A 22,904-nucleotide genomic window follows, 5' to 3' on the forward strand; every position below is an offset into this window, starting at 1 on the left:
TTAGAGCTGTCAAACGATTAAAATTGTTAATCATATTATATTTGTGATTAATTAGTTAACGCTTTAACTTTGACAGCACTATTTATTTTATAAAACACTTTTACCCATTAAATAACAATAATAATAAAAAATCTAATTTGGTAGTTTAGGATTTAGGAACACAACTTCAAGTGCAATAAGAGGGAGAGATTCTTATTTTAAAGCTGGTCCATGTATAAAATAACAAGGTATTAATGGCATAAAGTTGTTTTCCTAAAATCTCAATATTTGACATTTTGGGTTGAATGTTTTTATTTATTGGAAAAGGTGTTTTATAAAATAAATGAAGACAACGTTCTATTTTCTTTTTCTTTTTTTTAATAATAATAATAATAATTCCTTTAAACATGGAGAGTGAATTACAAAGTAGCCTAGGCCCAGGATATTGAAAAAGTCAAGAAAGTATGCCAGGTAGGTTTTACTGTTGCTCTTTTTTGCACTTCAGGGCCACCGTACCAGCCAGGCACTAATGCTAACACTAGCTGCTAGCCAATAACGTCAGAGACTTGCGGCGTATCATACAATGACGACGTAAATAACTAGCGGTTTCTTAGCGTCCTAAATTAGCAATTAAATATACTTTTGGGATGGCATTGTGATAATGTTGGTAGAAAATATGTAATTTCAATTAAAAAGTTGCTACGTAAGCCAACACGTCGAAAAAGGAAACCAAGCTAGCGGTCACGTCGTCGCGCAGGCCGACTTCAAAGTAAAAGCCACCAAGGCAATTCCATTGGCATCAATGTATTGTTTGGTAAAGCTTTATTTTTGAAGTTAGCCTTAGTGTAGGCGACGTGTTACGTTGTGTGTATTTCCAGCTTATTTGACATGTCTGAATAACGGGGTAAATCTATTATGTAACCGGGAAGGAGTTTAACTCTTCCTCATGCGTCTACAGCAACATCAAAACTTTGTGACTGTTCAAAATGCGTAATCTTTGGTCTCAATCAAGGCCGGTTTGTCCTGGGATTTCATCGCCCGCGGCAACACCGGAACTCTGTGTTTACCCATCCCATAATGTGGCCCATTCTAGCCGGGGACATCTTGATTAGGTCTGCTGAACGTCTGCTTCTCATTTGGCGAGGAGGAAGAGGAACCAGAGTGCATGAAGGTGGAAAAATGCAAGCCAGTCGTTGCAAGTGCAGGCTGGGTCAAAGGATGAACTTTGGACAGTCAGGAAGCAACAGATGAACTTGTCTGCTTTCCCTGGGTTGGCCTCCAGTGGGGCACACTGATAAGCGAGCAATTGGACGGAATATTTTCGCAAACAAGCAAGCCGGGCAACGTTCATTATCACTGATCACCAAGAAAAAAAAAACACAAAAAAAAACATTGACATTTTACAGCAATGTGAGCAGATAAATGACGAAGGAGGATTAAGACCACCATGTAAGAGCATTTTTTAACTCCTAATATTACAACTTCATTCTCATCACATGACAAAATGTTTCCCGGAATGTTCAAACTTCAATTTTCACACAATTTTACAAGTGTATTTGTGTCAAATTATTTATTTTTAATGAATAACGACTACTACATATTATTACATGTATATTATTTTGGGCAAATCAGGTTTGTTTTTTTGGGGAAAATAATTAAAAAAAAATCCTTCATATGTAAAAAAAAAATTAAAAAAAAGAATGTGTCTCACACATTTTTCCATCTTTATTTTTGTAAAATTGCCTTTTTTTTTGTGAATTGATTACTTTATTCTTGAAAAATTTCATGTGGTCAAATTACATTTCTCTTACGATTTGACATGACTTACATAAAGACGACAACTTTTCCACAATATTCCAATTTAGTTTTGTAAAATTTGAATTTATCATCATTTCATTCAGTCTTTAATTTCATAGAATACAATTTGCACTTTTTTCTCCAGAATAATATCAATAATCCTTTATTTTTGTCAAATTACGTTTATCTCATAATCTTATCATTCTTTTCCATCAAAATGACTTTTCTCATAATATTACACCTTTAGAAAGTTTTAAAAGTTCCAATTTAGTGTAGTTAACTCATTCACTGCCATTGACGGCTATAAATGTCAAAAATTCATTTGAAATATTTATATTTAACATTTTGTTTCCATTTTTGTTAACAAGAGTATGAAAACCTAGAATTTTTTGGGGGACATTAAGAACAGATGTAAAATTTGTGATTAATCGTGAGTTAACTAGTGAAGTCATGCGATTATTTACATTTACAAACTTTAATCGCCTGATGCCCCTAATTTTAATAATCTTTAATTTAAAAAAATAAAAATTAATAAACTTTTTATTTTTTATTTTTTAAAGATTATTAAAAATTAGGGGCGTCAGGCGGTAACATTTTTTAATCGTAATTAATCGCATGACTTCACTAGTTAACTCACGATTAATCCCAATTTTTATATCTGTTTTAATACAATAAAAAAAATTATAGCTTTTCAAACTCTTTAAATGAATTTTTGACGTCTATAGCCGTCAATGGTAGTGAATGAGTTAAATAAGTCATCCTTGTAATATTACAACTAAAATGACTCTTTTTTTTTTTCTTGTCATATTAAAACTATTTCGACTATATCCTAAAATGAAAACTTTGTTATACTTGTAGTAACAATATGAATTTGTGGCGCTAATAAGCTTTTGTACATTTCCTGTGATTGCATAATAGTTGCGGGTGGCGCACACAAAACAATAAAGGGAGGGGGGGGGCAGAACGGGTGACCCAAAAGTGGCGCGGTTGTTTATCGTTCCCAGCAGATGCTCAGCCTCGGCAGCGCTCACAGACACACCCACTTGCAAATATATCCAGTTACATTTGAAAAAATATACACATGAGAGAGCACACACTCCCACGGTATTTATGTGTGGAAAAACTTTGGAGCAAACTATGCAGCACACACACACATAGGCAGCTGATCGGAGTAGAGTTCGATAAGAGACGCAAGAGTCAACAGCCCCGCAGATAACCTGCTGATAGCGTGTTCCCTTGCTTCCGCTGACCTTTTGTTGACCTCACCGTCCTGTGGATGTGCACGCGAGCGCTGCACACTCGCGCTCGTTATGCGCATAAGGGAGGCTTCAAATGACTGAATAAGCAAGCGAAATTCAAACCAGGATGGGGCTGAAGATGGATCCCTGAGGGACCCCATGACCTCTCACGCTAGTCGCACATTCACAAACGAGCCAAACAAAAATGCAAAACAAGCTAAATGTAAGGGGGGGGGGGGGGGGGCTCATTCACATTGTCAAACACTGTGCCGCATTCAACAGTCCAAGTCAGCTGCTGATGGAGCTACAAATTGATCAGCCAGCAAAAACGCCAAGCAAGAACTTGAAACATATTTAATGAAATGTTTTCATGGGACAACCCTGAAGAATTGACACAATGAAAAAGAGTACAGCTTATGGAGCAGTGTCAATAGATTGTTTTCTTGAAAGAATGCATTAATAGCAACAAAAGTGAGTACACCCCTAAGTGAAAAGACCCAGAGTGTCAATATTTTGTGTGACCAGCAATACGTTAACTCTCTTGCACGCCACAGCGTCAATGTGGCACTTTAGTGACATCCTGTACATGCAGAACCCGTCAGACGATTAAAATTTTTAATCATAATTAATCGCATGACTTCAATAGTTAATTTACAATTAATCGCAATTTTTAGATGTTATAAATGTACAATAACATGTACAATAAAATGTACAATAATTTATAATAATAAAGTTTTGATACTCTTGTTAATATAAAAGTGGAAGAAAAAAATATAGAAATATGGCTGCATCTTTTAGTTATTGATAGAGTAATTTCATAATCATTCATAAAACTGTTAAAATTAAAAGGATGTACTGTACTGGCAAAAACGAGTGTGATATCGATTTGTGTTGGTCATTTTTCTGCCACTAGATGGCATAATTGCATTTGTAAGACATTGGTGACAGCGCAGTACATTTTCTTTTCATATTAACTCATTCACTGCCATAAATTCATTAAAAATATATATTATAAAAAATTTGGGGCAAGAGGGGATTAAAATGTTTTAATTGTAATTAATCGCATGACTTCACTAGTTAACTCACGATTAATCACAAATTTTATATCTGTTCTAAATGGACAATAAAAAAAATTCTAGATTTTTATACTCTTGTAAACAAAAGTGGAAAGAAATGTTAAACTAATAGAAATTGTTAAAATGAAATTTTGACGTTTATAGCCGTGAATGAATTAAAAAAAAGAAAGAAAATATTATTAAAAATTCGGGGCGTCAGGCGATTAAAGTTTTTAATCGTAATTAATCGCATGACTCGCAATAATGGTTCTAGATAGTTAATGAATTTTTGACGTTTATAGCCGTCAATGGCAGTGAATGAGTTAAGAGCTATCTAATCTTTAACATGAAGTAAAATCATGTAAAATTGTGCACATTTTTTAAATTGTAAAATACAACTTGACCTCAGTCTCCACAAATATATGCGTTATTAATAAATGTATTGCTGCTAAATTTTGACGTTGGCGTGTCTGCTGGAATCCCCCCAGTACAGGCTTTCCAAGTAAGAGGCGGTCATTAATCAACCGTTAAAACATTTTGTGTGATTAAAGGAACTTTAAATTAACTCAAAATGAACGCACACATTTTGACACCCCTAATACAAACAGAGCCGACGATACATCCGAGCAGCCTGTACAGGACAAGAGCAAAAGGTCATGAGGTCACGACCAAGGAAGCCCTCAGAGCAACATGGCTGAGTGGAGCGCTTCAAAGCAGGAGGAGGAGGGGTGGGGGGAGTGGGGGGATCTTGCATGTTCAAGGGGAAGTGGGGAGCTTACAGGGTGACATTAGGCAGGTCCGGAGGAGGGGGAAGCATTTGTGTGGACAAATCTGATTATGTTGGATTTGTTTTGATGACGTGTCGCTTTACAAAAAGTCCAAAGCCAAACATTTGAAAATCTGCTGTTGACAGATGTCGAACACGATGGCCTCAGTTGCCTCGGATAAAAATGATGACGTTGCAAGTCGTCTACTGTCCCCTTTTTCTTTTTCTTCTTCTTCTTCTCTTTTTACTGTCCCCTGATGTGATATCAATTTTGCAATGTAAGACATTATTTTGTCCTTCCTGATCCATTTGGATTTCCCTTACGATGATTTCACACCACTCGCCTCCTCCTCCTCTTGCCGACACCTGTGCCCCTGCGGAGGAGGAGGAGGAGTTCCGGAGAGGAGGAAGCCCCCGGGGTCCGCGAGGCAACTCACAGATGGTTAGCAAACGACAGCTTCATTACCTGCGCTTGACGACGACTCGCTCTTCCTGTCACAAGTCAAACGTCTTTGTTTGTTGCTCGCCATTTGATCTGCGCACGACAAATAAGTAGAAAGATTTAGTTGAACGTTAAAATTACACACTTGACGGATGAGCAGGCACTGCAGTGATACCATTAACTCATTTACTGCCATTGACGGCTATAGACGTCAAAAATGTATTTGAACTATTTCTATTAGTTTCACTTTTTTTTCCACTTTTGTTAACAAGAGTATGAAAACCTAGAAATAATTTATTGTACATATAGAACGGATATAAAATTTGTGATTAATCTTGAGTTTAAATCATTAAGTAATCAAACAAAAAAAAGATTATTAAAACGATAAAAAAAATGTAATTGTAATTAAATCGCATGACTTCAATAGTTAACTCAAGATTAATCACAAATTTTATAACTGTTCTAAACGTACAATACATTTTTTTCTAAGTTTTCATACTCTTGTTAACAAAAGTGGGAAAAATGTGAAACTAATAGAAATAGTTCACTGCCATAAATTCATTTTTAAAAAGATTATTAAAAATTAGGGGCAAGAGGGGATTAAAAATGTTTTATTGTAATTAATCGCATGACTTCACTAGTTAACTCACGATTAATCACAAATTTTATATCTGTTCTAAATGTACAATAAAAAAATTATAGATTTTTATACTCTTGTAAACAAAAGTGGAAAAAAAAAAGTTAAACTAATAGAAATAGTTCAAATGAATTTTTGACGTCTATAGCCGCAATGGCAGTGAATGAGTTAGGGATGGGATAGTACTTATATCGGGCTGATATCTGAAAAAATGCTGTACTGGGATACATAAAACAGTTTTTTCTTGAAAATGATCTGTCATTGTTTTCTAGAGTTGAGTACTCGTGTAGTGGTATCGGTCAGGGAAAAAAAGTGGTATCAAACATCCCTAATTCATATAACAAGCTACAAAAAGTCTAACTTTCCACTATAGAGCGCATCCCGTTTAAAAGATAACACTCCTGTTTTGTTGCAGGTATAAAAAAAACACACACACACACAACTTTGGTCCAACTTTGCTTGCATTCATTTTTTTTTATATATTAAAAACATTTCACTGCGTTATGTGATATTTTTTGATGAGGAAATATGAAATGGGGTCACATCGACCCATTAAGAAACAAAAGTGGTCGTGTTTGTGTTGTCCGTACATAAAGATGAAGCTAATAAGCGCCACTAACGGCCACTGAGCGTTGATATTCTTTTATTTATTATTTATTTTGTTCAACACAATGACAACAAATTGTAAATGAAGACCTTTCTTTCTTAACAGATGATGACTTGCCAACGTGTCAAATTTCCGCAGTGTAGTGCCGACAACTGCTGAGGAGTTATTCAATGTCAGATTCCCCCCCCCCCCAATAAGTATTGGTGACTGGTATCGGCAGCCTCCATGAGTATCCAATACTTAAAAATAAGGCTGGTATCATCCTAATACGATACATGGTTTTTGGTACTTGCCTATCCCTAGCAATCCTAAACCTTCTGATGACCCACCATTCATCCATTTTGAGAAATTCTGAAGCCGAGCCGCGATTGGTCGTTTACCTGAGCCAGCCTGTTATTTTCAGTCCGCAGCAACTGGCAAAATGGCCACCCCCTGAAAATGATCAAAATGAGTGGATTTTGCTGCTTCATTCATATTTCACACATGCAATATTAAAAAACAAACAAAAAAACAGCTTCTTCTCTCACACACTCTTTATTATTAATGACAAAACAGCAATAATGGGCATGCTATTGCTAGTGGACTGTTCAGCACATTGAAGAGTTGATTTAAGAGTGCTCTTGTTAGCTCAGCACAGTGGCAGGAAAAGGCTTTAAACACGCTGAGCAAACTTAAAAGACGAGAATTTACCAGTACCACAGTCGACAAACAGGCTAGTTTGCTAGCTAAGCAGGAAGCAGGAAGTAGCGGTCACATGACCACAGACCACAGGATCAGAAAGTTAGAGTCGCAGGTGTGCTGTGGGGCAGCTGCGTTCAGGGAACTATTTATTTTCATATGGGAAACAAGCACCACAGTCGCCACCAGGGGGCAGTACAAAACATTGAACGTTCAACAACCTTATATTATTTGTCCACATGTTTGCTTGACTGTTGAAATATCTGTTCTAAAAGCACAACTATTGTTGCTAGCTGTTAGCATGTCAATGGGGTTTGCTGTTTGTATTAAACGAGCAATGGCAATGAAGTTTGGTTGTTTTAACTAGCACATGTGTAATTCTCTTATGTTTAGTCAACTTCAACAGGGAAGAGTTTGACGCTCTTTTTTGATGAAATAGTGATCACGCCGTCAAAGAAAACATATTGCCATGAATGAGGAAACGGACAACCCACAAAGTCAGCCATGTACACAACACGAAACAACCATTTTGGTTATGAAAAGGAACATTTGTTGTTGAAATTTACAAGCACGTACCATGCCAACGGCTAGGAAAACCAAAAAATATGGCGGACGCACGACGTGATGTTTTTAAGATACTGTTGGCAACAATTCGTTCATTGATAACAGAGACCTTCCACACTTTGCTTTCTAACCACACCGGTACGTAGCAACAAGTATGATTCTATCACATCATCTAATATGTATGTCCACAAATTGAGGACGTACTTAACTATATGATGTCTTGGAGTAGCCAACCTATGCCAGGTATACCTAATGAAATGTCTAAGGGGGAGGGCGAGATGAAGAAGAGCAGCATGATGGCCTCAAGTGGTGCGTTGCAGCAACGTCACCGACAATCAAGAAAGAAGAGCGAGAATGAGTCATACGCAAGCCCCGCCTACAAGAACCCCACACCCCCCCTCCCCCATGTAGCCACCTTACGTCAGTCCTGACTCATTCATTCGCAGCGCAGTCACGCCTACTTTTTCACACGGGCGATCATTCACAAAAAAACACACACAAAATGTTGCTCATTCATAAAAAAGAAACCTGCCGACTTCTTTCTGGTGTGGTGGCGGGCGAGGCGGTCAGTGCCTGCCAGGGCCACCCACACTGGAAGTGTGTGTGTGTGTGTGTTTTTTATTCCCACTTCCTCCTCGAGCTGCTGCATCTTCATCCCATGTCTTCCTCTCTCTGGTTAGCTCATCTCAAGCCCGTCTGCTTCCCAGGCAGCTAATTATAGGCCACGCTTGCTTGGAGGGGGGCCGGATGGGACGGCTAGTGTGTGTGTGTGTGTGTGTGTGTGTGTGTGTGTGTGTGTGTGTGTGTGTGTGTGTGTGTGTGTGTGTGTGTGTGTGTGTGTGTGCGCGCGCGCGCGTGCGTGTGTGTGTGTTCAAGTCATAATATGACACAAATGGCCTTCCTATTATTTTCCTTGATTTCACATTTACATGCCCACTAAGCTTTTATTTATTTATTTATTCATTTATGATTTAGTCAAAGTGTTTGGTCACTGTCAAAGTGTGTGTTTGCGTGTGTGCCACCAAGTGGGATACTCAACCTCGGGCCCCTCCCTCACGGTACTGCAGCTCTGACTCATACAAGATGGAGGCAGACACAAGCGGGGTTTGACGATCGCCAACCAGCGTGAACACGCATTCACGTATGCAACATACATCCGTATCTGATATGTCGCCGATATTGACGGACAAGTGGAATTGTTTTTTCCACCGAGAAAAAAATGGAAAAAGAAACCATTCGCCATACAAGTGTCGTGAGTGTAAAAAGTATGGTGGAAGTTGTAATAGGGCAAAGTGTGGAAAAATATTCAACAGCCTTCGCTCATGCGCTTTCAACTGTTGAACACAAATACAAAATGCAACCACTTGCAAGAATATGCTGAAGACAAAAAGAGCCGATTGGAGTCCCTGATGTCACTCACTAGGCCACGCCCCTTCCAAATATTCGTCAAGATCAATACTCACTCCAGCGTGTATGTGACTTGAAGCTGAAATAACTTAATTCATTATCAAAATACAATTAATTAATTCATAGAGCTATTAGAGCTATGATTCAAATGTGTTTATTTGTTTATTAAGAAAGTTAAACAGTTTTTGAGAGTAATAGTTTCATTTACTTTATCACACAATACTTAGTGACCTTTTTTTTTCTTTTATCTTGCACTCCACAAATTCTCCATTTTCAAGAAAACAACAACCTCAAACTAATACCAAAACTAATAAAAACTCAACTAAAACGAAGCATTTTAGGGAAAAATCAAAACTACACAGTAAATTTCGTAGAGTAAATTTTACTCTAAAAAGATTACATTAGAGTACTTTTACACCTGGAAGAGAGCAAAATACTAAAAACTAAACAAACAACAATAAAAACGCTCAAGGTTTGAGGAACAATCCCACAACCTTAAGCATGGAAGGTAGCCACTCTACCACTTGAGCTATGCTATAGATTTCATGTATGGCATTCCTGAATTACGTGATGACGTAATTGTATGACGTGCGCAGGAAGAGAAAGAAAATGAAAAAGGCGGCAATGAGCGCGATGCAAGTCTGGTCTGCTCAGTGGTGTTAATATAAGACAAAAAAACACTACACAAGACTTACATTGTTAGCTAACATTTTTGTGTGTGAATATTTTTACTCTCCTCCGAGTATAAAGTTGATGCTATTTAGACTGGGACCGAGTAAAATTTACTATACAAAATGTATTGTGTCATTTTAGAAAATCTGAAAATCTGCTAAAAACTAACTGAATTATAAAAGCAAAAGTCAAAACTAAATTAATATCATTAAGCCTGGCATTGAGGGGATAAAGGTTTGAATCTCTGTGTGACCCCGATGGCAGCTTGGTTAAGCTTGAGCGCAAAATGGACGGGAGGAAGTTGACTTCCTGTGATGAACAGCTCACCTGCATGACATCACTGACGAGGACAGGCAAGAAAATAAAAAAAAGAAAAGAAAGAAAAGAAAATTCTTCCTCTTCCCTCCATCACGCTGGCTCGCTCCCCTCCCCATCCAGACAGGATGAGTCACAGACGGGCCAGTTCCCTTGATGCACTGCAGAAGCGTCATGTGACGTCGCCGCTGCCGCCGCCTCCTCCCGCACGCGCGCGTTCATTCATCCTTTCACACAACTCTCATTCATAAAAATAAAGAAGGCCAATGTTACAGAAAATCTCATGTATGCAAGAGTTGAGGGTTTTTCATTGATAAATGTGTGTCATGGCTTTGCTTTCAGCGCGGATGCCGTTTCAGGTTTTAGAGTTGCCATGGTTACAGCATGCCAGGAGACAAAAACACACACACACACACGCACACACCCCCACACACACACCGGCAAGACTCACAATGGTGCAGTTGGTTACATAACACGCTCAGCGGACATTTCATTAGGTACACAACCAAGACGGGGGGTGGGCAAGCTGCGGTCCGTGGCTCAAAAAGGGCTCGGCACAAGAACTGCCAGCACATGTGATATTAATCAATCAAAACTGACCAATCGTGATCAATATGTCCAATGCAAACATGCCATAAGGGAGAAGTTGAAATGCCCTTGATGGGAAGATGTGACATCATCATTCGGGGACACATGATGACTGATAGTTTGGGTTGCCACGGCAACAGAGCCAGTGTCGCGCCGATTGAAAACGAGCAAGTGAACTCGTATGAGTCACAAGCTTCCGATCACGTGCAATATGAAATCAATGCTCATCTTTTACCGAGTCAAACAAAAAATTCTAATCAAAGTCTGATGACATCATTTTTCCAAAACATCCAGGAAGAAAAAGAATGCTCATTTGTTCATCCATTTTCATTTTAATAATCGAATAGCGAAATAAATTCCATCAAAAAAAAATAATTCTTATGACATAGACAAAAGGCTTATTATTAAAAAAAAAAAAAAAGTTTTACTGTGCATTGTAAGTATATTATGAATGGGTGAGTACTGATTTCAAGGTCAATACCTTGAAAGAATAACAACAGGCAGAGTAGAATATTTGAACTTTATTCGGAACTATAATATAAAATATAATAAAAAGCTAGCATTTCAACAGGGGTGTGTAGACTTTTTAAATAGATTGCACATAGAAAATAGGACAATGGTCAGTTTTCAGTGACACTATTCAGAAAGCAATTATTATTAGTGTACGATTGCAGTGTTTGTAATATTTTGAAGTGTCAGGAAGATTTCTTGTCATGTGATGCATCATGAACACGTTTTAGTGAATGAACGCTGCGACATTCAAGTTCACCCTGAGAACAAGACGAGAGAAAAACGTACAGTATGAATCACCACAACAAAGTCGGGGCGGGGGGCGGTGGGGGGGGTTGATGATGTCATTGATGATGGTGGGGGAGTCGGTCGTGAGTCAGAAGGAGGAGGTGGTGGGTAGAAACAAAAATGGGAGCACATGGGAAGGTGCATGGCGCACCTGCTAACATGCTGGATGACTCACCACTGCTTTACACACGCACACGCACGTGCACGCTGCTTTTAAACATACACACGCATGAAGGGCCGGGGACGGGGGGCAGGATGACTCACACGTCAATGATATCATCATCATCATCATCATCTTCATCATCACACATGTCTTTCCCAATTGGAGCAAACTCCACTTGATCATACATTGGGAATGGGCAACATTTCTGACAAATATTTTATTGGCAAAGGAGAAGTGCTGACACGTTTTGTAGCATTTGACAGAAACGGACCTTTTTGAGTATATAGACTTTTTTATTTTGCATTCATTGAAACTTCCATGATTGAAATTAGTCAGGAAATATTGCATTATTGCAAGGGTAGCTATAGCACCCCCTAGTGCCGCCTCGTTGGTGTCACTTATTATGTTGTGGAGGGCAGCGATTCTTTGGCTCCCTCTAGGTACCTGAAATAATCACTGCCCAAGCATGCTCGTTGGATTTGTTGTTTTTCGTAGAATTTTCCGAGAATGACACGCTATTAATGTGTTGTTTTTTTTAACAATACCTGTATGTGTATTTGTGTACGGTGGGTATAAAAAGTCTAAACACCCTTGCTGAAATTCCATGTTTTTGTGATTGACAACCTGCACAAATGTTTGTGCAGTGTTGAGCCATGTTTTTGAAGAATTTAGCTTTTTGTTGTTTTTTTAAGCTTTGAGGCATAGTTTCACAGTTTTAAGGCTTTTTTGGTGCCATTATTACGTTTCAGCTGTTTAGAAGTATGCTTTTGCAGTGTTGGCATGTTCAAGTTTTTTTGTGGATGCATTTTGTAGTTTAGAGATTTTAGGCATTTTTTAGTTTTGAGGCATCAGTTCACATTTTGTAATGATTTATCCAGGTCTTTTTTTTTCTTCTTTCAGTTTTGAGGCAGTCATTTGCTGTTGTGAGAGACCTTTGTTGTTTTGAAACAATTTCTGCTGTTGTTAAAGAAATCATGATGCAATCCGACCAGCCAATTATAATGTGTGAAAGTGACATTGACTAATACAAAACATGCAGTATGCATTACCGTAATCCTATTTTGGGTTTTATGTAATTCTAGCATAGTATTACTTGTGCTATCTCTGGTCTCTGCGATTTCTGTGACGACTTATCCATTTTATAATTAGATGCCATTATGCACATTTGTGAGGGGTGTGGCTTTAGTCAGAGAGAAGTCTGGGGAGAAGATTAGCAAAGAGGCTACATTCAAATCTTGCTGGCAGTTTTAATAACAATTCTTTTCCCCCAGGTATGAGACAATTTGCACAGTAGCAAGCCATGTTTTGCCGTGTTGAGCCTTTTTGTGCAGTTTGAGCGTTAAATTCGGTTTCAAAGGCTTTTTAGGAATTTTTGATGCAAGTTCTTGAAGTTTTGACGCATGTCCTTTCAGTTTTTGCTGAAGATTTGCATTGGACAACAATAACAAACAATGACTTTCCCAAAGCAGGGACTCTTTTATGGCTTAAAAACATTGTTGAACTTCCACACAAATACAACAAGTGCTCATTAATGACATGTGTACATTTCATGGATGCTTAAATCCATTGTTTTGCTTGTTTTCATTAACATTTATAAAACACGATAGACATGGATACCGGCGTTTGGCCCATTTAGTCACAAGAACCAGCTCAATATCATTATTACCCCTTATACGACCTGCATAATCAAACAACATATTGACTTGAAGAAGAAAAAAATCAAAGCAATTGAAATCCATGGCTTATGAGCTTACCTGTGAGCCCAACATCAGCCACAAGCAACCATCAACATCCATCATCCATCAACTTGTGAGCTGGCCTGAAATCATACAGGCAAGTCTACTGCCCCCTGGTGGATACTAAACAGTGCAATATCAGCCACCAGGGGGCGCACAGCAGAAAATAAGGCAGACAGTACATTTCACTTGCCAATCGCAATCAGCACTTTGACAACACTAAAAACGAGTCAAGGTCAATTATTTTGATACCATTTGCTATTTTAAACCAAGAGGACAAAGTGGTTGTTTTTTTTGGTCCTTTTTTATATTAAGCTGAGGAATGACAGTAAATATTAAATGGTTGTTTTGTTTTGAAAATGGAAAGGTGTTAGCTCAGTAGATGAAGAGGACTCGGGTGCGGGGCAATGTTGAGAAGGTGTCGGCCATCTTGCGGATTCGGGTGTAGTTGATGAAGCCTCGGAGGAAGAGCAAGAAGCCTGCAGGGGAACGCAGCCAAGTGTTAGCGTCAAAACGCAGGACTTTTGTCAATTTGTCTCGACCAAGGGTGGGAAGTAATAAAGTCCAAACAGTTTGTAACTGCACTTGAGTCGTTGCACTTTTGCGGCTTCCGCTTTGTTACAGTACGCAATGTGTAAAATGAAGACAAACTCACCCAGCACCAGGAAGACCCACCACAGCCAATATTGGCCATCAAAGTAACCAGGAAAGTACGTGGAGAACTGCAAACACAAACGTACGCACTTACAACAAATACGATTTGGCACAGCTCGTTCGGAAGCGTGCATACCCTGACGATGAGGACCCATTTGATAAGGGACAGACCGAAGCCGGAGATGGCACCGTAGCGGCCGGCCGCCGACGTGGTCAGACAGAAGGACAGGAAGAAACCGATCCAGTTGAACAGGAAGGCCACTGCACCAAACAAAAAGGGACGGTCACGGAGTTCAGGTGTTTAAAAACAATTAATACTGATCTGGGAGGTTTAAGTATCACTTCAGATGGTGTTGCAAAAAATAAAAATAAATTATCAGTTGCAAGCTCATTTTAAAGACAAAAGTCGCAATTGGCTTATTTTAGGAGAAAAAAGGTCATCATTTGGCAAGTCCTGGTTTGAAGAGAATTTTAGCAGAAATTAGGAGAATAAAGTCTCAATGAGGGAAAGTCATTTCAATTTAAGGGAATTATCTCATTACGTGAGAAATCTGCAATGAGGGGGAAAAAAATAATAATTCTGCGAGACCAAAATGGGGATAAAGTGGCAAATTTGAACAGAAATGTTTGTGTTCCTTACTGAAGAAGGTGAGCATGAAGATGCCATCGTTTCCTATCCTCAGCTGGTCAGCATCCTCAAAATCATCTCTGGTTACAAAATCTTCATCCTGCATGACGAGAGGGCAACAATTGGAAACTTCCTTCAGTTCAGGAAAAGAAAAGCGCCGGGCTGCGTACAGCTTGTGATGTGAAAAACATGCGAGTTAAGCCAATGCACGGCTAAAGTACAACACACACACATCACGCACGCCAGCCACAAAACAACACAGTCAGCACAATATCCAAAAGTCTTGCACTGAAAGAACAAAAAGGCACAAGAAGGGGGCGCTGTGGTGCACAATCACGGTCACCACCTCACAGTCTCGCTCGCATGCACGCGCGTTACCTCCAGTGAGCTGCGTATGACATCATCCAAAGTCTCCAGACGCTCTCTGTTGTGAGGCTGCGGCCGAAACGGCGGGAAACACAACAGCGAGCGGCCGGTCAAACATGGCGACCACCCGCACTCAACGCAAACCACCGCTACGTGACTAGCAAGGATTCCCTCCTTCACTTTTCATGTGTTGGATGGAATCCATTTGAGCAATAAGGCGCTTTACATTTGCTGCATTGAAAATGGGACGCGGTCTGACGAGGCGTGACGGGAAGGGAAAAGCGTGCGAGACTCACTCGTACGGTCACCAAGGGGGCGCTAGTCTCCATTTTGGTCCTCTCCGCCTCATCATAGGAAGGTAGCGTGGTCGCCACGTTGTAGGACGGCGGCTTGGGGAAACTGCCGTCCTCCTTGCACTCCAAATACACTGAAACATTGACAACACAAACACACTCAGTCAAGAAAAAAAATTACACAATTGAACATTCGAAGAAGGCATTTGTATTACGTGGCATTCCCAAAGGCGCAGCATTTGAAAAATCTTACAGCGCACCACCAAACAATGGTAGCTAAGCACTACTTTTGTCAAAAAAGCTCTTCAAAAGTGTGTCAGAAAAGTTCCAGGACTAAATATATCAAGCTCCATAGCAAATATTCTTGTACCAGACTGTATTTTTCTCGCTAATTTTTATCCTTATTGTCTTGTGTCAATATAGTTTTATTTAGCCTTTCATGGCGGCGGGTGGGTGAAATTAATATAGGCGCGTCTTGCTGCGTGGCGCGATGATGTAATGTATGTGTCCACATTAGTTGTTATTAATATGATTCGTTGCATGAGACTTTTTCAAGATAGGTGATCAATGAGACAAGAGGGGCGTTTAGAATGTTTAAGTTAATTCGCTGCGTGCTTGTGGCACCTTTGGCGCAGAAATGTTCGTACATAGAGGTTTGGCTTCATTTTGATTGTACGCAAGCTTTATAAATGAGGCCCCTGGGGTCAAACATGTCCCAGAGCTATTATTCTTATATATATATATTTGTTTTTAACAGGTGTAGCAAGTGATTAATTCTACCTTCTGCCATCTTGTGGAAGTTCACAATTGCCCTGCCTGTCACTGGCACAGATCGATCAGCAAAGATGCATAATTTGTGGGAAATAATTGCAGACGTGACATGAAGTGAAATCGGATCGCACGCCTGACCATCAATCGCTGTTGAAGTCACAACGTCCACTAGGCGCCCTGTCGTGCATCATTCACAGGCTCGCCTCTCTGTTTCTTACCGGCATTGTCCTCTGTGACGCGGCTGTAAGGAGGCGGCGCGTCCGTGGCGATCTGCTGCTGCTCCCTCAGTTCCAGCTCGTCCGCGTTGGCCAGCTGCACCCAACAAACAAAATACACAGGCAGACGTGATTAATCGCACACGGAAAACGGAAAATGAACTTTCTGGTTTAGCCGTATGCTAGCGACAACAGCAATGAGCGAACTCAGTCGCTACGTTTTAAATAGGTTCGCGTTCAGTTATTGAGCGTCACGTACAATAAAAGGTTATACGGAGGTAAATGAGTTAACTCGCATCGAACGAACTGAACTGCAGCGGCTAATATATGTGTTCCATCCATGTTAAGAAGCACTTAGCATGGAGGCTAGCCGTGATGTGTACGGGGAAGCGATGCATGATACCTGCTGATATCTGGCGCTCGGCTCGGCCATTCCGATTTGAACAGCGAACAGAAATCCCAAAAGAAAAGACCCAAATCCTCAAGAAAACGATTAAACAAACTGTCAACACGCCGTAGAGGTGGGGAAAATTGGGTGGTTTCAGAATGTGCGATACACGGATTGTCAAGTTAGCAAATTGTACGACCACTTCCGGCTGAGTGCCGTTGAATTAAAACAAACGTTTATGGTTAAAAGCGGCGTCAATGCAATTATGGTGACATGAAGTCAGCTATGGAATACAAGTATATTGTGAATGTTTTCACAATACGCATATTGGGTTGTTTGTGCCGTGGTATACATTGTTGTGATTCTCAACCGCGCCCCTTAGCTTTTACTTTCAAATTAGACTAGGAAATCGTTGTTTACCTATTAACTAACTTAATACTGTGCTTCCCGTGCCAAGCAATTGACGTCATTGGGCACTACAAACCTCCCACGCCCCAACCCCCGCCCTGTGGAAAAATGTGATTCGGCAGACCAGTGGCTATTAAAATCAAATACAAACATTGATGATCACAATAAAATAAAAATACAAAGAATAATGATCAAGTATAATGAAAATGTATTCACTCAAATGAAGAGCAAACTATTAAGATGATGCTTTCAGTGACAGAACTGCCATTTTGATTTGAAAAATAAAGATGCAATGTTCTGGACTGCTCATCCTCATTTGACTGAAATGCACACAAAAATAAAAACGTGTTTAATGAAATGAGTTAAGAGGATGCTTTCGAGTGGGTGGGTAACAATAAATACTAAAAGCAAAAAATATATGTGTGTCGAGTCATTTTTTATGTAATAAGAATATGGAGTGGGTGACAAAATTGTCATTTGGAGATCATGAAACAAATGCGATAAATACAAATTTAATAAGTATTTCAAACAATTATAACATCAAATATGCAGGGACATAAACAACAACCAGAACAAGGTATTGTAAGGTTTTATTGTATCTTCAATTAAAATGAAAAAGACAACAGCACTACCTGTACATTTTTGGCAAGTCAGCTCAAGCCGTTTATGTAAATTAAGTGTTATTGTGGTACTTAAGGAGCACGGGGTAAGTGGTGCCGATGTGCTTCTGGTTGTAGTGGTGGCACACGATCTCCACGTCGTAGAAACTGAACTGAACTTTGACCCGCTCGTTGGGCGAGCTGAGGAAACACAAGGTGTAGAGGGCAAACTCAAACTCTGGACTGACGCCGATGAAGATGCTGCCTTTGGGCTTGATGCCGTTCTTCCAACTGAACTGCAGTGCCAAGATGTGCTTGTTCTCGTCCGGCTGCAAGGAACACACGCACACAAATCTCTACATGTCACACAGGACCAGGGTGATATATTTTATTTAGATTTAGATTACAATTTTTATTTTTATTTTAGTTATTTCATTTACTACTAGTACTAATAATAATAATAATAAAAGCTTGGGTAGGATGAGAATCAGAATATTGCCATCTAACGGTCACTTCTTGCGTCCTTTTAAGTTAAAAACAATTGTGGGTGTCCCGCAACTATTTGATATCACACTAGACCACGGGTGGGCAAACTGCAGGCCGCTCCATTCTTTAATTTTTTGTTGAAGAATGTTGTGTACCTGTGGCGAGTTGGCGTTGACGCTGTAGCCTTTGTAATCGATGTGTCCCAGCTTCTCCTGCAGGTACAGCTGGATCCAATTGTGGAAGCCGATGACTGTCCGCCCGCCTCTGGTTTCTCCAACAAACACGTGTTCGAAGCCCGACGAATCTGGCCTGGTGGCAACCAGACTGGGATCACAAACGCCGTCTTACAAATATTATTAACTCATTCACTGCCATTGACGGCTATAAACGTCAAAAATTCATTTGAACTATTTCTATTAGTTTAATTTTTTTTCTACTTTTGTTAGCAAGAGCATTTTTTTTTAGAAATACAGATATAAAATGTGTGATTAATCGTGAGTTAACTATTGAAGTCATGCGATTAATTACAATAATAACATTTAATTGCCTGACGCGACTTAAAGATTGTTAAAAAATTTGGGGCGTCAGGCGATTAAAATTTTTAACAGTAATTAATCGCATGACTTCACTAGTTAACTCACAATTAATCACAAATTTTACATCTGTTCTAAATGTACAATACAAATATATAGGTTTTCATACTCTTGTTAACAAAGGTGTAAAAAAAAATATGTTAAACTAATAGAAATAGTTCAAATTAATTTTTGACGTCTATAGCCGTCAATGGCAGTGAATGAGTTAAACAAGGTTACCGGTATATTGCTATTTACGTATGTCATGTGAAACGTGCATTTAAAACTGAAGAATAATTTGATCACACAGCACAAGATCCTATTGACACATTTGATGACACCTGCTGGACCCTCTCCTTGCGTAGAGTTCAAACCAGATTCTGTACAGCTGCTCCTTGAACTGCGTCTCGTCTTGCGGGGAAAGATTCTTCTCCACCAGGTATCTATGAGCTATCTGAAAGAAAACAAGACAAATCAACATGCCGTCTATAAGGCGGTAAAGAAAAAAAAGAGAGCATGTATGTGGCAGTACAATGGCGCTTCCCCACCATGTAAGCTTACCTTCATAGTGGGAGTCTTCACAATGGAGTCCAGGAACTTGTGGTTCTCGGCCACCTCCTCAGGGGTAACAATTTCTGGCTCCCCGGTGTCACTCACATAATTATCCAACAGGGAGATGAAGGCTGTCCATGCAAACACAAACACATTCTGTCAAATTCAACCTTGTGTGGACACGAGAGAGAAAAGCTTTTTTACATCCATCCATCCGTTTTCTACAGCACTTGTCCTCATTAGGGTCACAGCTGACTTATGGAGAGAACCGGGATACACCCGGACTGGTCGCCAGCCACTGGCAGAGCAAGTCTTCTTTCCCATAGGACTGACTGAATGCATGCATGCATGAAGCGACCAAGTCAGAGATGACAAATTTGTCATTCTTCTTCACTTATTCCAACAAACTGGACGACGTCATCATATCATGCAAAATTCACATTCCGGGCAAAAATATGACAACCGCGAGACGTCAGATTTGAGGCTTTCAATTCTGCCAGACTTGAGCTCAGGAAGCATCAAGAGTCATTAGTGTGTTCTCTCTTCTTGTTGTTTCTTTCGGTTTGTGACAAATACTCAAAAAAGAAGGACAAACTATAGGGAAGAAGAGTCCGAGACGAAAAATAAGATCGGTTTTGCACTCAAACATTCCAAAAATATGCAAGAATGAAGTTTATTGAAGTCGCGCTAAACTGTCCATAGGTGGGAATAGAGAGAAGTGATGGAAGGAAGCATATATATATATATATATATATATATATATATATATATATATATATATAAATCAACCTATATAAATATACATATATATATATATTAAAAAAAGATTGGGCGAAAGACGGAGCCATGGGGCATCCCACAAGTGAGAAGTGGGACACTGATCACCCCATCACAATAAAGTGGCCTAAACACAACCACATAAACAAAGCGTACGTCTTGCTTGGCAATTTCTGCCCATTTGTTGCCAGGCATAGTGAACTCTGTTTGCTCTGCAGTTATGCAACATGCTTGTCTCTTCGTCATAAGGAGATTATGCCAGTGGATTGGGGGTGGGGGGGGGGGGGGGCTTTGCTGTGAGTAAATGAGATTGGGCGGGTCAAAGGGTCATCACCGGAACAACTTGAACTGACTTCAAGATGTTCACTCACCTAAAAAGGTTTCCTTCTGGAAAATGTTCTCGTCGACAAATTTGAACAGAGGATATCCCGCCCCGTCGTTGTCGTCGTCGTTGACGGCCATGTTGTCTCCAGCTTTGCCCTGAAACGAAACCCACAAACACATTTGCAAATTATGTCTCATTTGCATGGCATGAAAAGTGTTTCGGAGCAAGCCAGCGTGTGCGCATGCGTGCGCGGGGCGTCGCACCTGCAAGGATATCCTGTAGTCCTTTCCGGGTCGCAGCCTGTTGACGTCGTTGTCCCACAGTTCCTGCACTATGGCCGACAGCTCTCGCTCACTCTCGATCATCGTATGGCTGATGGTCTCACTTCTTCACGTGGCGGCCACGGGGCTTGCTGCAGATGATCTTTGCCGATATTTGGCCTGAGGATTTTTTCCACATTTGAAATGAGAAGGAGCCGTTTACATGTGTGAAAGTCACAGAGATGCTCATGAACGTTGGAAAAAAGTTAAAAGCTATTTGGGTGTTCGCATTGTTAAATGGGAAGACATCACAGTTGCTTGTGTAGCGACGAATCACAACTCCGCTGTTTTCTGAAGTTGAGCCTGTGATTGGTCGCTACCTGAGGAACTGTGATGTCATTTTCAGTCAACAGAAAGGGGCAAAATGGCCGCCACCGGAGATGGATCAAAACTGCTGGATTTGGCTGCTTAATTCATATTCCAGATAAAAGGACATTTTATCAAATGTAATATACATGTGTATTATTTTCCTATATTTATATAGAAATGAAATATTCATCAACATAGAAACTCCAATAAATAGACTTACCTGAAGTTGAATACAGTATAATATGAAAATGTGTTTATCATTTAAAGGCATAATGTTTTTGCGTTTCTATTTAAATTATTGACAACACATTTGATCATAATTTAAAAACTTTTGTGACATTTTCAAAATGAAACAGGTCTTGAAAAACCACACGTAAATCAAATGATAAGCGACTTTGATTTTAAATCCAAAAGAATTACGTTCAACATTCTTTGGTTGATCCATTCATTGATTATCGGCCTGCTGCTTTTAAGCACATGTTGCACATCCATTTGGGAACTTCCTGTTGAACCTTTGAGCTCCGAACCTTGCCCCATGATCACACACACTGACCTTTTTTTTTGAGAGAGGCGATCCCGCTTGTTTGCCAACGTTCGTCCGTGGCCTTCAGGTGCTGCTGCTGTTGCTTTCCTGTGTTTGTGAGAGAAGAGATGTCTTTAGGGGCATAGGGGCAATCAGTCAGCCAGTGTGCGTTTGTGCGTGTGGATGGGAGGGGGGCACGGCAGGAGAGAGGGGGGGCCATTTTAAAGGGTTATCCGCTGTCAGCAACTCTGGCCAAAGGGGTGACACAATGTTGTCGTCTCTTTTCAGTCTCAGGCTCCAACGTGTGCTCTTTTGTTTCTTTAGTATTTCATTGTTGCTCTCTCGCGGGTCACACGGCAGCGCCACCTGGATGACAAATCCAAATATGGCTCACGTCACGCCGCAGGTGACAAGACGACCTGTGGGTTGACGGACACGTACACGCGCAATGGTTACTTTGAAACCAGTGCAGTGGGACCCAAATGTGCTCAAATACAAAACACTCATTAGGATGGTCGGAAGTCGGATTTCTCCCAGTTGACTTCCCCCAGTTCCGACCTGAAAGCATTAGAGGCGAAAGTAAACAACCAAAATGGCTGATAGTGATAAATTGATTTTATTTAGGTCCTCAAAAAACATTTTGACCTCCAGCAAACTTGCCTTCTCGCACGTTTGCTTCATTTATTGTTTTTATCTTATTTCATCAGCATTCCATACAGTTCAGTAGTTCACCGTAAATTTTCATGCAGGGAGATAGCGGCATAATGTCACGTACGTTGTGTTACGTGAAGTTATGTCGAATATTTATGAATGAAGAAAGATACCTAGTTTTATACTCGAGTAAATAATATTTTACCATTCACGGGCTGTTTCCCAAGTGACCGCCATTGTAGTGACGTCACATTGTAGTCCATCGGTGAAGTCAGGGTACTTTTTTTTCCAGGGCTCCGGGTGGTGAAGTGGTTACCGTCACTTGCCTACGGTGCAGGTTGGCGACCATCCTCGAATGCAGCATTACTGGCACATCAAATTCCGATAAAGCACGACATGAATGTGCCAGCAGTTGTTTTAAGTGCATCGCACATCCGTTACATTTTAATCCACTCTCTACTGTCTGTTGTAAATATATAATCCCATCGGAAATAAAGAAAATGAACTAGTTGCCTTGTATTTAAAAGCTTTACCAATTGGACAGGCATGTGCAATCGGAAGCTTGAAGTTAATGAGTGTCAAATGAAACGGCAATCAAGTACTCATCCTTTGAAGACGTTGAAAA

General features: G+C 40.0%; 2 protein-coding genes and 1 long non-coding RNA gene across 5 annotated transcripts; all 3 read right to left on the reverse strand.

Annotated features, from left to right (window-relative positions):
* Positions 1-4,773: 4,773 nt before the first annotated feature.
* On the reverse strand, positions 4,774-10,397 carry LOC147160615 (uncharacterized). Its single transcript, XR_015090370.1, has 3 exons — positions 10,170-10,397; positions 6,902-6,953; positions 4,774-5,370 (listed from the first exon to the last, which is right to left on the reverse strand). It is a non-coding gene; the product is annotated as an uncharacterized LOC147160615 (long non-coding RNA).
* Positions 10,398-13,162: 2,765 nt separating this feature from the next.
* On the reverse strand, positions 13,163-16,950 carry ndfip1l (Nedd4 family interacting protein 1, like). Of its 2 annotated transcripts, XM_086057696.1 has the most exons (8): positions 16,773-16,950; positions 16,373-16,466; positions 15,387-15,517; positions 15,103-15,159; positions 14,737-14,824; positions 14,233-14,357; positions 14,098-14,164; positions 13,163-13,921 (listed from the first exon to the last, which is right to left on the reverse strand). In XM_086057696.1, exons 1-8 carry the CDS (start codon positions 16,800-16,802, stop codon positions 13,818-13,820), a joined length of 696 nt encoding a protein of 231 aa, XP_085913822.1. In that variant the 5' UTR covers positions 16,803-16,950; the 3' UTR covers positions 13,163-13,817. The 2 variants fall into 2 exon arrangements, with proteins under 2 accessions (XP_085913822.1, XP_085913823.1); XM_086057697.1 differs by lacking the exon at positions 15,103-15,159.
* Positions 16,951-17,738: 788 nt separating this feature from the next.
* On the reverse strand, positions 17,739-22,844 carry endou2 (endonuclease, polyU-specific 2). 2 transcript variants are annotated; one of them, XM_086057708.1, is made up of 8 exons: positions 22,485-22,844; positions 21,659-22,186; positions 20,740-20,916; positions 20,523-20,631; positions 19,384-19,505; positions 19,164-19,276; positions 18,406-18,559; positions 17,739-18,093 (listed from the first exon to the last, which is right to left on the reverse strand). In XM_086057708.1, the coding sequence occupies exons 3-8, from the start codon at positions 20,839-20,841 to the stop codon at positions 17,839-17,841; spliced, it is 855 nt and encodes a 284-aa protein (XP_085913834.1). In that variant the 5' UTR covers positions 20,842-20,916; positions 21,659-22,186; positions 22,485-22,844; the 3' UTR covers positions 17,739-17,838. The 2 variants fall into 2 exon arrangements, with proteins under 2 accessions (XP_085913834.1, XP_085913835.1); XM_086057709.1 differs by lacking the exon at positions 22,485-22,844 and having other exon boundaries at positions 21,659-21,994; positions 22,070-22,111.
* Positions 22,845-22,904: the final 60 nt, after the last annotated feature.

Source organism: Leptonotus elevatus, chromosome 16 (genome assembly GCF_054856555.1).
Source record: "Leptonotus elevatus isolate MCC_2025b chromosome 16, RoL_Lele_1.0, whole genome shotgun sequence".
Lineage (NCBI taxonomy): Eukaryota > Metazoa > Chordata > Actinopteri > Syngnathiformes > Syngnathidae > Leptonotus > Leptonotus elevatus.

Excerpts from the sequence above, each read along its gene's own strand:
- ndfip1l (XM_086057696.1), bottom strand. The coding sequence starts at position 16,802 with ATGGCCGAGCCGAGCGCCAGATATCAGCAG. Across the intron at positions 16,467-16,772 it reads CGAGCGCCAGATATCAGCAG|CTGGCCAACGCGGACGAGCT; the intron begins GTATCATGCATC and ends TGTTGGGTGCAG. Across the intron at positions 15,518-16,372 it reads CGTCACAGAGGACAATGCCG|TGTATTTGGAGTGCAAGGAG; the intron begins GTAAGAAACAGA and ends TCAATGTTTCAG.
- endou2 (XM_086057708.1), bottom strand. The coding sequence starts at position 20,841 with ATGATCGAGAGTGAGCGAGAGCTGTCGGCCATAGTGCAGGAACTGTGG. Across the intron at positions 19,277-19,383 it reads TGAAGACTCCCACTATGAAG|ATAGCTCATAGATACCTGGT; the intron begins GTAAGCTTACAT and ends GTTTTCTTTCAG. Across the intron at positions 18,094-18,405 it reads TCAACGCCAACTCGCCACAG|CCGGACGAGAACAAGCACAT; the intron begins GTACACAACATT and ends TGTTCCTTGCAG.